The sequence below is a fragment of the Podarcis filfolensis genome, assembly GCF_964270895.1.
Source record: "Podarcis filfolensis genome assembly, chromosome: 10".
Lineage (NCBI taxonomy): Eukaryota > Metazoa > Chordata > Lepidosauria > Squamata > Lacertidae > Podarcis > Podarcis filfolensis.
Window position 1 is genome coordinate 41,700,900 of NC_139612.1, and position 14,284 is coordinate 41,715,183.

General features: G+C 41.0%; 1 protein-coding gene across 8 annotated transcripts in view; it reads right to left on the bottom strand.

The window, feature by feature from the left end:
• ANKS1B (ankyrin repeat and sterile alpha motif domain containing 1B) overlaps window positions 1-14,284 on the bottom strand; it is a 330,248-nt gene that overhangs the window by 260,446 nt on the left and 55,518 nt on the right. The window contains exon 1 of one of the 8 annotated variants that reach the window (XM_083573580.1): window positions 5,482-5,595. The exons of the other annotated variants lie outside the window; for them this stretch is intronic. Within the exon in view, the coding sequence (XP_083429706.1) occupies window positions 5,482-5,580 (99 nt within the window). The 5' untranslated portion in view covers window positions 5,581-5,595. Of the gene's footprint in view, window positions 1-5,481; window positions 5,596-14,284 lie in introns of those variants that run through there. 8 annotated transcript variants of the gene reach the window in all.

Genomic DNA, 14,284 nt, shown 5'->3' on the forward strand with positions numbered 1-14,284 from the left:
TGGCCATTTGATATTTTTAAAAAATCCCACTTCTATCCAACTATTCTGTGAATTTCCTCTCTCTGAAAGTTGGTGTGGCAGGGGATGGAGAATTTCTAGCTTGGCCTTATTTAAAATAGAAGTTTGATGCACACTTACCTGGAAATAAGTTTTTAAAATCTTACTTTTAAATATACATGTATAGAATTACACCGTAAAGCAGTTAGGGTTGTTCTGATCTTTAATGCATTTGTTCACGATTTTAAAAATAATAATAATCATAGGAGGCATGGCTAGCTGCAAAGCTAAATGGCAACATAACACAGCATAATCACAACAGGGCTAAAATCATACTGAGGGACAACCATGGGTTTTGAAATAGCAAAAACCTTACTGGCAATGATTTGATGATTTGATGGCTTATAAAAGCAAGTCCGCACATCTTGACATACAAGGGCAAATTGAAGACTCATTATCTGGGGACTCAGGTGAGGCCTCATATACCAATATGTCTAAAAGCAACACTCATCCTCCAAAAGGTGCAAAAGCAGCAGCAGTCATGGAGGCTGATAGAGACTCGGGTGCCTATATTGATAGACTTCGCCAGGCCCTCATGGGTGATTGTACCATCTTCTTGGCACCATTTGAAAACCTTTCTAATCAACTAAAATACATATCTCAAACTGCAAACAGAGCACTAAGTCTTGCCACTACTACCACAGAGGATCTTGCCCTGAAGCTTGAGAAACAATTGGACAGAAATGGACACACACACACACATCAATTAGAGGCCTAAGAAGAATCAGGAAGCTGGGAACATGACCCAAATTCTGGTGGATTACCTTGAACATAAATACTTAATACCACTAAGGCCACCTGGGCCTCAAGTGACAGCAAAGGATCCAAAAGTACCCCCAAGCTGTGTATCCAGTCCTTAGAGTAGGCAACTTCCCAGCTAACCAGTCCACTCAGCGGTTTCATGTAGATGTTAAACAATATAGGGGATAAAATCAGACCCTGAGGAACCCCACACTGAAGCCTCCAGGGGGCTGAATAACACTCCCCAAGCAACCCCCTCTGGAAATGTCCATCAAAGTAGGACTAGAACCACCACAAATCGGTGTCACCCACCCCTATCTCCGACAGCCGCTCCAGAAGTAAACCATGGTCAATGGTACTGAAAGTCGCTGAGAGGTCGAGGAGAATTAACAGAGACACTTTTCCCGTCTCTCTCCCAACAGGTCATCACACAAGGCAACCAAAGTGGTTTCTGTGCCAAAACCGGGCCCAAATCCTGATTAAAATGGAGCTAGAAAATCAGTTTCCTCCAGGAGTACCTGGAGCTGCCTAGTCCATAGCCTAACCCAGTATCACATCCTCTGGCTGAGCAAGGACAAGATGCCCATTCACCATCCTGCCCAAGTGCCACTGCACTGTTTGTCCTGGTTATTTCATCACACCTGTGGCTGAGAGGAGGGCTAGGTGAAAAGTGAGCCCCTCTTTTATTAATCTGTGTGGTGGGGCAGGCTTTCCTCAACTGTAAGCAGCAAAGGCATCTTTATTTCTCTCTGCTGTTATAACCGTACTTCAATGGAAAAAGAAGTTATTCACAGCTTCCTCATCTGAGTAAAGATCAGAATGAGTAATAATGTTTATCAAACAGAGTGAGGGATACATTCTTTGCACACATTCCCACACTTCAGGTACTCATTTGGGGGATCTTTGCTCATATTGGGAAGAACTTTTTAATTGTCATCAACTTCTGCAAAATTCAGGATTCCCTTTAATCTACTGATATATGCTTCTTCTACATAGGTGCTGTCTTCTTGTGAAGCTGGGAAACAGAGGAAGACAACAACAACATCAGCAACAGCTCTATATTATTGTACACGTAAAGGCCTTTTTGGCTTTCAGAGATTTTAAAAGGCATAAATTCAAAGCAAACAAAAATATTCCTATAGTAGAACCTCAGAACTCTTCTTTTTGAATTATTTGTAAGTATGTAGTTGTTGTCTCATTTTATCAGCCAGACCCCGTGGGAATTCTATTCATATAAACAATAGTACATCTGAAATACAACCTAGATGAAAGCAAATTGGCTCAAAAACAGTTTCCCTTCTTTGCTTTCCACTGTGGAAGTGAGGGTGGATAAGTGGGTGGTAGAGTATGGAAAATGCATTATTCTTCATGCTGCAACAGGAAACATAAATTAAACAAGTGAGAGAAATAATATGGCAAGTGAGTAGGCAATGGTCACAATTTTATTATCTTATTGCCAGCTTTTTTCTTCTAATTTGCATTTGGGGGGGGGTACAGTCAGTTCCTTCCTGAAGATGTCCTTGCCCTACAAAATGGCTCAGATAAATAAAAAAAAATCTGATTTTTTTTGAAAATATGCTCAACATGTCCATCATTTAATTATCTGGAGTTAAAGGCTGAAGATGTTATCACAAATAAAGAACATTTATTTGCACTGTATCATTTTTTCCCAAGAAACATTACATTCTCTGCAAGACTACTTTATAGCAGTGTCACTATTCTTTCTCTACATTGATAATTGCAAATGGAGTAGATATCCAGCTGTTCAAGAGTGTTTGATTCAACGCCATTTAAATTGTGAATAAAAGAGATATAGGATCATATATTTATCACTACTTTATTATCTACTTACTAACTAACTAAAGAAACAAATAAAAAGTTCTAAATCAATATCTTGGCATGCCGAAAGGGCCACATGAGTGGGAAGTTAGTCTATTGAAATAGAGAAAATGATAAAGAGTTTTGAAGAGAACAACAACCAGCTGTTTTTCATTATTTCCTCTGATAGTCCCTTGACAACAGGTTGAACTTTGCAATAGACAACATATGGCAGTTGGCAGGATGGAAACTGACAGGAAGGAAGAGATTTTAAGACAACAGATAATGAGCTATTTTGTCAAAGTATCATATTTTAAATTAGTTTTAAAATATGATAAATATGCTACTGATAAATTATTGTCTCAATATGTGCCTTTAAGGTGATTAAGAGGTATATTAAATTATTCATGGTATGAAAAAAGTGGATAGAGAGAAGTTTTTCCTCATCTCTCATAATACTTGAATCAGGACAGACAAAATAAAATACTTCTTTTGCACAATGCACAGTTAAACTGTGGATTTTGCTTTCACGAGATGTTGTGATAGCCACCAACCTAGATGGCTTTAAAAGGGAACTATTAATAAATAGTAGGGATGTGGGTGGCGCTGTGGTCTACACCGCTGAGCCTAGGGCTTGCCAATCGGAAGGTCGGCGGTTCGAATCCGCGCGACGGGTGAGCTCCCATTGCTCAGTCCAAGATAGCCAACCTAACAGTTCGAAAGCACATCAAAGTGCAAGTAGATAAATAGGTACCGCTCCGGCGGGAAGGTAAACGGCGTTTCCGTGCACCACTCTGGTTTCACCAGAAGCGGCTTAGTCATGCTGGCCACATGACCCAGAAAAACTGTCTGCAGACAAACGTCGGCTCCCTTGGCCAGTAAAGATGAGAGCCACAACCCCAGAGTCGTTCGCAACTGGACTTAACTGTCAGGGGTCCTTTACCTTTAATAATAAGAATGATAATGATAATAATTCAACTTATACACCGCCCTATACCTGGAAGTCACAGGGCGGTTTACAACAAGATAACTACATAAATTCACAGGGGATAATCAATGTCAACTAGTCATGATAGCTGTATACTTTATCCAGGATCAGCAGAAACATGCCTCTGAATATCAGTTGCTGGTACTCAGTGGAATACCAGCAAATGGGATTCTGTGGGAAAACAGTGAAGACAGCCATTCCCCCCATCATGTCTGCTTATGAGCTCCCACCAATTTTGGGTTGGAAGATATGATGTGGAAGATAAGATGCTGTGCTAGTAGACAGGCCTTTGGTCTGGTCTAGCAAGGCTCTTATGTTGCTACTTAAAAGCTGATAGACTACCAATTTGCCCCCAAACACAGATACTGAAAACACTGTAAAATTACTGATATCTCACACTAGTCCTAGAGATTATCAGGCAATCTACCAATTTTGCCAAAGTGAAAAACACCTCTTTAATTGGAAGCTGGTTCTTCAGGAAGCAGATCAAAAAACAGGTCCCTGCAAAGGCATATGTGCCTTCAGAAGGTTTACTGGTGTTGGAGCAGGCCTGGTTTGCTACCCTTAGCCTTGCCTCCAGCTCCTGACCCAATGTCTCTGCTATCTGAGCCTCCTCACTAGCATTGCTGCCTGCCAGCTGATCCCTTGGCCCACCATTACCAATATTCCAACTTAATTTCTACAGCCCTAACCCTGACAACTCAATTCTGGTCCCATGAACCATTTTTCCAACATATAATTCAAGTTGCTCGCTCTTCTTAGGAAACTGACACGAACAAAAACCTTGTAACACTGGAGCCAATACACATCTCACCATCTAGTATATTTTGACATAGGAGGAGAAGGCTCTAAATATTTCAGCTGCATACACGGGCACAGCTGTTGCCTCCAGGTTGTCAGTGACAGCTTGAATGTACAATCAAAACATGGCAGATGAGCCTTTGACTCCACTCACAATAGAAGGGGCAGAGAGGAGAAGGAAACCCCTAGCCACTTAAAAAAAATTATTGTAGTAAAACAGCTACCTTGAGTCATCAGCTTTAATAATGTAATCATTATTAATAAAATAATTTAATACATTTCTACATTATTTACAGGACTCTATACCATTCTTTGTGTTAAATATACATATTTGTTGGTATGCTGATAAACAAAGAGTATACTTACACTCCTGCTTGCTCTCTGAAAATAACTGGAACAAATACTAAAAACTAAGTGCTCATCCAGACTTCCTTTTATGCTGTGTTTCCAGGCACAGGTCTGTGCTTTAAACGTCCTTGTCTCAGTGCTCCCCCCTCCCCACTGGTGTTTTCCTGTGAAAACACACTATTTACTGCTGAATTGGAGCAATGCACAGAAAAACCAGAAAGATCAAGTTTTTCCTGTTGATTCAATGACATTAAACTGAAGCAAATTTTCTGCTTGATGAATAACATGAATGAAAGAATTGCTTTCCTTTTGTGCGCTTTACATCTGTAGCCATATAAATTCATTCAGCACCCCTGGTATTACACAACAGAAGGAACAGAAGTGACCAATTTGTTTTGGCAGCAATGTTAGATTCATTACATTATCCACCTCTATCATATCTCTTCTTAATCTTTCCCTTTCAAAAGTGAATAATCTTTGGCTTTTAAAATCTCTTTTGTCATTTATAAGCTCTACATGGGCTATAATCATTTTCATTGCCCTCAACTGGTCCTTTTCTAATCCACTTGTTTCTCTTACTGGAATAAAGGATATTAATAGTACAATAATACTCATACAGTACAACAGCTACTTTAAAATATTTGCAAGGGCACCTTAAGGTATTGTATTTATGTATATTAACAGTTTGTATATGACTTTTCCTGGATTCAGAAAACCTAACTAACTACCAGCGAGTTGCTAATCTCCCTTTCCTGAGCAAGGTTCTGGAGCAAGTGGTCAAAGACCAGATCCAGCGCTTTTGGAAGAAACTGATTTTCTGGATCCATTTCAATTGGGGTTTAGGCCCGGTTCTGACAGAGAAACTGCTTTGGTCGCCCTGTATGATGACCTCTGTGGAGAGAGAAACAAGTGAAACATGTCCCTGTTAATTCTTCTTGACCTCTCAATGGCTTTCGATACCATTGACTATAGTGTCCTTCTGGAGCGACTGTTCAAGCTAGGGGTAGGTGGCACCGCTTTATGTTGGTTCCAGTCCTACTTGGATGGTCGTTCCCTGAGGGTGTTGCTTGGGGAATGCTTTACAGCCCTGTGGAACCTTCAGTGTGGGGTTCTGCAGGGCTCAATCTTATCCGCTACATTGTTTGACATCTGCCTGAAACTGCTGGGTGGGTTTTTTTGGAGGTTTGGAGTATGTTGTCAGCAGCAAGCTGATTACACCCAGCTCTGTTTCTCCTGTCTCTGTCCACTCTCAGAACAGAGGGGCAGGGATAGTTCTTTTACATTCACAATGGCCTTAATGGAACTCCATTGTTTCTTAATGTCTCTGCACTTTGCTAGACAGCTGGTTTGCCTAGGCCGGGGACTCCCAAAATTGTGTCTCCAGCTGTTGTTGGACTACAATTCCCATCATCCCTAGCTAGCAGGACCAGTGGTCAGGAATGATGGGAATTGCAGTCCAAAAAGCAGCTGGAGACCCAAGCTTGGGAAACCCTGGCCTAGGCTAACCCAGGTATTCCTCTGCATTTTGTATTTTCCCTTCAATATTCAATATTCTCTCTGCCAAGCTGTGGCAAGAGTGTATGGGATCTCAGGTGCCCACACAGGGTCTGTGTCCCTTTTGAGAATAGAAGACACAGTAGAGGCCGTCGTGCTTTAAGAAATAGGGTTTATTCGCCTATTTACACCTTCCATCTGCATGGAGGGGGCCCAGATCTTACAGCATAGTCCACAGCAGTGAAAGCAGTCCTTTCTTCACCCTCACCAAGATGGATCTCTGCCTTTCTTCCTCTTTCTTCTTCCCAGAGGCCCTTGCCCTCCCCCAGAGCAGTTACCCTGGCAACCTTCCAACTCTCCAGTCTCTTGTTACACCTGGGACAAGGAGTTGTTGACCCTCAACTGTACTCTATTGCAATGCTAACAGCTCTGCTCTTCTCTCAGTCAGCCAGACTGGTTTGCATAAGGCAGCCCAGGAATCCCCTTGCAGCTTGTATTCTCCCTTCATATCACAAATAACCCAATATCCTAGCATTTAAGCGCTGTGAGACTTGGTGAAGGCTGGGCAGCCTTCCCCAGGCCGCTTGGGTCTGCACTGCACTGGGGCAGCCTTCTGGCAAGCCATGCGAGTCCATGCTGCTTCTCCTGATGTCCCCCAGAGGCTGCAGAGGAGGAGGAGGACTGGACAAAGGTAAGAGGGAGGAGGGGTACGAGTGTGTGGGCAAGGAAGGGGCAGCAGCAGGGAGACGGCTAGTGACGGGGTCAGCGGGTGGTGGGGGTGCCCCAAACTACCATCCCAAAATGTTGGGGGGCATGCATGTGGGCAACTGGGATAACAATATGCTGGACTAGATGGACCTTTGGCCTGATCCAGTAGGGCTTGTGCTCTTATCTCCACAGAGGAAATTGGGATGTAAATGTGACAAATTAAAAAAGGTTTGTAGAAAACTCACTCTACTTCTAAAATATTTAGACAAATACATATACCCATTTTGCTATTAAAAAGAAGAAAAGGGACCTACAACAGAGTTCCATCTGTTTTTTTAGGGCTTGAAAGAGACTGCAACAGAAGCCATGCAATCTATTTCCCTGTAAAATTCTTCCTGTGGCATACTAGTCGTGCTGGTTTGTATCTTTTTAGCTTTCGTTAAACTCATTTGGTTCATCTTAAAACTTGACAACATGTAATTTTCTTTCCAACATTTTAGTCTATATTTTGTTTAGTATTATCAGAATAGCTGCTTCTTTAAAAAAGCAAATGTTTATTTTAAAAATATTTTGCTGTTAATTCTATAACAATCTAACAAAAAACCACATAATTTTTAAAGGCTTTTATAAAATGGCTGATGCTGTTCTTTATATTATTGAACCAGACTGCCACCTATTGGAAAATACTTTAAAAATAATCTGACTAGCTAAGCATTCTATTGATGCTATATTATTATTTTTGTACATGTTTATTACTTCCAGGTGTTATCAGTCCTTATTGATTTTAGGAATCTGCTTCAGTAAAATATAACTATCCTGGACCAGAAAGAGATCAAAGACTGCAGCAACCCCCTTGGGAAAATATTATGAGAAGTTTGAACTGAAAGTACCCAGGTTGATGACATATTATTTATGCCACGTGTTTCAAAATGGTAGCACTTTAGGGGTGGGTATTAGCTAATTACAATCCATAATTACAATCCCACCATGTTAGTTTGGGACAATTTTAAGAATGTTTTTTCTCTCTAAACGTCCTTCTTTTATTGTTTCTTAACAACATTTTTGGATTAGTTGGTGAGATCTCAAACTGGATCACATTTAATGTCTACAAGTTCAACCAGTAAATGAGGTTTGTATGATAAGTTAGAACTGGCTCCACTTTGGTTGCAAGAAAACCAATTAAGCTCTTTCATAAATATTAAATTTTACAATATTGCTTTGAATTTAGCTCTAACTACTTTGGAGAGAATGATTTATGAGCAAAAAGACAGAACAGGTTTACTAGATTTCTGTGTTAGACAGATGAAAATAAAATTTATAGTTTCAAAATTCGATGTTAAGAGAGCAACTGATCATCCACAGACATAGAAAAAAATATTCTCACAAAGGATCAGTATTTTTACCCTGCATTAACCTCAAGAACAAGTATAAAATACTACAGCAATACTACATAATATATCAATAGTATATTAATAGAACTTGGAAGAACTGTAAAGGTAGGCATGGGCTTTATTCTTTCCACATCACTAGTTTTATGCAAATTTAGTAGGACTGTCCCCTAATTAAATATTTCTGAATAAAGGTTATAACTACAAGTATTTCAGTATCATGTGACCTTCTGACAGTGTTCCTTGATTATGAACGGAAAAGTTCCATACACAAAGGAACAGGTTAGAATCTATTGATTCCTGCTAGGATTTTGGTCGATGGAGGCTCAAGTGGCCTCAGTGGCGCGGAGTGCTTTTCATCAGCTTTGCCTGGTGGCCCAGCTGCACCTATACCTGGAAGGGAGAGCCTAACATCTGTGTATGCTCTTGTAACCTTTACGTAGGTTACAATATTGCAACACAGTATATACATAGGGCTACGTCTGAAGACACTTCAGAAACTGTAGCTAGTGCAGAATTCATTGACCAGGTTGCTCACTGAGACAAGATGCACTGACTGCCAATTACAGTAGTTCCCAGGCCCAATTCAAAGTGCTGGTTTTGACCTATAAAGACTTAAACAGCCCACAATATCTCAAGAACCATCTATTACTATATGAACCAACCAACTATGTGCTTGCTCTGCAATAGGTCCAGAGGGTGGCAACACAAGAATGGCCTTCATTACAGATCTTTAGATGGCAGGCAAATGTTTCTCTATAACCAGACCATTGGTAGATGAACATTCTATGGCCTTTTAAATATATTTGTGGGAAGGGGGGAGGTTTGTTGGTTTGTTTTTGTTTTATTATGCACTTTGTTCTCATTTTGTATTTTTATGTTGCAAACCACCCTGTGATCTTTGGATGAAGAGTGGTATACAAATTTTAATAGTAGTAGTAGTAGTACTATAGCATTTATTAGACCTTCTATGTTACAAGAAAAAGAAAAAAAAACACCACATCGGGCCAATTTTCTAATTAAGATACATTATATGCAAACACAGAGAGGTTTAGTTATGAGATAGCTCTATTGAATTTGATCCACATTTTCACACACTGAATGCATAGTGCTTTACCAAGGCCACAGTACAATAAGCATGTGGCAAACGTCTACTGCATTTTCTCTTTGTTCGTGGAGATCTGGTCACTGATGCTCATGCCCTGGTCACACTTAGATTTTATAACTACCTTTTAATAAAATTGGGAAACTTCAGCTGGTGCAAAATGCAACAGCCAGAGTTGTCTACACTTCCTGGAAGATCTGTACTTTATAACATGCATTTTTTATCATCTGTGCTGGCTTCCAGTTTATTTTTACATGAAATTCAAAGTGCTGGTGAGTACCTAATCAACTTGGGACCAAGTTGCCTAAAGGACTGTTTCCAACTACAAAGATCCAGTTTGCAATGACACTAAGTCAAACCATGACTTAGCACGAATGCTCAGGCTTAGAGAGGAGATTTCAGCCACTTAGCTCCTCCTCTAGTCCTGCGATTTGTCTCACTCTAGACAAACCATGAGGTGTAATTTGTTCTTGATTTGCAGCAGACAACCCATGAGCCCATTGCTCAGCTCACATCAGCATGAAGAGAAGCGAAGTGACCACAATGTCCTCTCCAGAAGCCTACATGCTTGTATGTTCTTCCTAAAGCATATTGTGGCTTAGTGTTCTGTTCAAACTGAAGCATAAATTTCCGTCTCTGCTCTTCATTTGAGGCCTTCCTCTGAATCACTTTCTAAGGCAGAGCTTTCTAAACTCCTGGGGCTTGAAAGGGGTTTAACCTCTGGCTTGCTTGTAAAACTGAATTACTGTGTCGCAAAATGATGTTTGCCTAAAAAGTGTGTCACCGACATGAAAAATTTGGAAAGCTCTGTTCTAAGGTATGGATGGCTGGGGCACAAGAGAGTGCCCTTTTCAATCACAAGGCACTAATTATGTAACTACCTCACAATGATGATGATGATGATAACAGTAATAATAATTAATTATTTAATTAATAATATTTTATAGTATTTTATTTATTTATACCTCACCCATCCGGGTGGGTTCAGTTGTTTCCTTTGTTTTGTGTTTTAAAAGAGTAACAAATAATCTCTTATTTTGTCAAGCTTTTAATATGCCTTGCATTTTTAACCTCCTATTGTGTTTTTGTCTCATTTGAAATGGACCTGTTTTATGTTCTCACATTGCTGTCTTTAGAAGTGATTGTATGCTTTTTAGTCTTGTTTTTGTTGCATTGTTTGCATTATTGTTATATTTATTGTAATTCCATGTTTCAGCCTTGTGGGCTGAAAGGTGGGGTAAAGATCTAAAAAAATAATAATTAAAAATTGTAAAATGTTGTAGAATGTGCCAGGAGAAATTAAAATAAATGTGTTTGTCATAGTGGACAATACAGGACATACTGCACTGCAGGTTCCTTGGGGAGCATAGAACACTACAGTAATGGAAAAGAGATGTCTAGCTCCGTTAGAATGCTGCAGTTGGCTCATGCAGCAAAAATCGTTGCATTCTTGACTGCTACAATGATGCTGATGCCAGTACCAGAGCCACCCTGCTAGATTTTAGCAGAAGGGAAGAAGAAAGCATAGAATCTGGAGCAAAGGGTAGATACAGATATTTTTACAAGAATAAGGGCAGCCAGAAAGGTAACTGAAACCAATTAAAACATGTTCTTAAAAGAAAACTAACCTTATACCTTCCTTAAGAAGAAGTAAAAAATCTACAGTAAATGGTGCTGATACAGTGGGTTACAGACGCTTCAGGTTACAGACTCCACTAACCCAGAAATAGTGCCTCGGGTTAAGAACTTTGCTTGAGGATGAGAACAGAAATCGTGTGGCAGTGGCGCAGTGGCAGCGGGAGGCCCCATTAGCTAAAGTGGTACCTCAGGTTAAGAACAGTTTCAGGTTTAGAACGGACCTCCAGAACGAATTAAGTTCTTAACCCGAGGTACCACTGTACTCGAAATATGTCTTTCCCTTTATAGTGTATGGAAGTGGGAAGTCTGGGAAAATCCAATCTTGATCAAAACTTGATTAAAAATATATCAAAGGCGAGTAAGATGTTCTAAAAATATATATCTCTATTTTGTGTGCTTTTTATAAAAAAAGGAGGAGTAAACAGGTTGGATCCAATTCAGAGTAGACCCACTAAAATTAATGGACACAACTAACTTGGTTCTATTAATTTTTATGGGTCTTCTCTGAGTAGAATACACTTGGATACAACCAAGTGTGTGTGTGTGTGTGTGTGTGTGTGTGTGTGTGTGTGTGTGTATTGCTGGTTTGTGTGTTTGTGTGAATTTTGAAGCTCTGTCTAGGTGCTTCCTTTTGTCATTTCATCTACCCTGGGTTTTGAAAAGAACAAATATGTAGATCTATGTCCAAACAGTACAATACCCGTGAAGTACCCATGAAGTCCCTGATCTTCTGCTCTTAACTCCATGTGGCGTTTGCCTCCTAGGATGGCTCATAAGGAAAGGGTTAAAATGGGTGTGATGTGATTGGCCAGTGAGAATGCAAGGGGGGAATAAAAGTTAGAGTGGGAGGTTTTGAAAGTCAGTAGAGTTGAGTTGAGGTTTGGGTGTTGAAGAAGGTAGAGGAAGGTTTAGGTGTGGGTTGATAGAGTTGTATTGTGAGAGAGTGAGGGGAATTGTTAGGTGGAGTCAGATAGATAGTTGGAATAATCAGTTTGGAGTTGTTAGGAACTAAGAATAAGAAACTGACAAGAGAAAAAATAACTGAAACTATAAGCTTGTTCCTGCATTTAAAAATAAACTTGATTATTTGTTTATGTTAACAACTGACTGGACTCCGTGTGTCCCCGTGAGATACAGGATGGTGGCAGCGGAAAAAGCAATCGCAGTGGCAGCACAGGGTCAATAGACCGTCAAACGTCCGGGGGCCCTGTGTGTGATCACCACGCTCCAGGAATCAAGAATGATATTCTGAAGAGATCCCAGAAAATGAACTAGATAACACTATTCCCCTCTACTGCAATACAGTGGTACCTCGGGTTAAGAACTTAATTTGTTCTGGAGGTCCATTCTTAACCTGAAACTGTTCTTATCCTGAGGTACCACTTTAGCTAATGGAGCCTCCCGCTGCCACCGCGCGATTTTTGTTCTCATCCTGAAGCAATTTTATTTATTTATTTACGGCTATTAGCCCATAAAATATGTACAAACATAAAAACACAGGGACATAAAAACAGATATATCCGACACAGAAGGTGAACACCACGATGCAAGGGTGGGTCATTGAGCAGAGCCAAGTGACGGCTTGGGGCCAGGAGAGCTCCAAGGGATGGATCACAGAAAAGGAAAACTAAAGACGAACTCCGACATGCACTCTCAACATAACAGTCCAATTAGTTTTGATGTTGTTGTTGTTTTTTGGTGGTTTTTGAGTGTGAGATAACCGCATTCAGAAATCTCGCCACCTGCAGAGTTACAGAAGGATCTGTATCCTGCAAAAGCAGTGCGGCGTGTGACTCAACAGGCCTGCCAACCAAGCGCAGTAAAGCAGGACCCAGGAATTTAGCCCTGGCTATGCTATGTAGGGGACAGTTGAACATTATATGTGAAAGAGATTCAACAGTTTCCCCGTCACACACGCACAGCGGAGACACCAAACCATTGGAAAATCTGTGGTTCAGCAGGTTTGATGGAAAGACATTGAACCTTGCACGAATAAATGCACGTCGGTGTGGTACTGATGAAAGAGATGACATGTATGATGGAAGGCCAAGTGGTGGGGTTATTCCGTGATACCTGGGGGAGCAGACACCCCCACCCCTGGCGAGGTTGTGTTGATTTTCAATGTCTGCTAATCTTTGCTCAATAAGGCTTTTGGCTGAGCGTAAGTTCATCTTTAAGGAGTCCGCTGGGGAAATTCCGATGCTCAGAAGTTTGGCATGGATTTTTCCTACCCACGGATTGACAAAGACGTCCCGCCAGAGGCACTGAAAAAGGTAATGGTCGGGAAGCCTATGCCAGCTGGACAGCCAATAGCCAAAGACTCGCTTCCAGATGACAGTCTCCAATGATGCAATCCTTAACTCCAGACGTATGGCTGCATTGCTCACACACATGGGGAGTTTCAGAAGGCGACGGAGAAACTGATTCTGCAATGTCCCCAGTGATGTTAAATTGGACCCTGGGGCCCAGAGTGGGGCAGCATAACAGAGGGTGGAAACCACTTTTGCGTGGTATACCTTCAATGCAGAAGGGATGTGAGAGGCTCCGTCGGCCGCAAGAAATTGGAGTAGAGTATAAAGTATTGTTTTCCCTTTGTTTAGTAAATACTGTATCTGTGGCTTCCAGCTTAGATTGTAATGAAAAAAGACTCCCAGGTATTTAAATTTGAAAACCTGTTCTAATTGGACTCCATCTAACTTCCAGCTGTAAGTTTTCCGAGACCTGGAAAAGACCAGGACTTTAGATTTCCCATGATTAATTGTCAGATGGTTAAGTTTGCAATAAGCCGCAAAAATCTTTAAAGCTCTGCATAAACCAACTCTAGAGTAGGAAAGGATTGCTGCATCGTCGGCATATAGGAGCAAAGGGCAGCGAAAATCAGCTAGGCGGGGGGCATGAATGTTGGCATGAGACTCGTTCAGAAAGAGCTTCATATCGCTAATAAACAGGTTGAAGAGGAGTGGGGCCAAAATGCAGCCTTGGCGCACACCTCTATTTATTGGGACCTCGTTGGATAGGTTTCCCGCCGGTGTGAGTCTCACTCTAGCCGACGACCCATGGTGTAATTGGGTTATAAGCCATAACAGCCTTCTATCTATGCCCCATCTCTCTAATTTCTTCCATAGGCAATTTCTTGGGATACTGTCGAAGGCAGCCTTTAGGTCTATAAAAGCGACACATAGGCGCCCCCGACTCGGG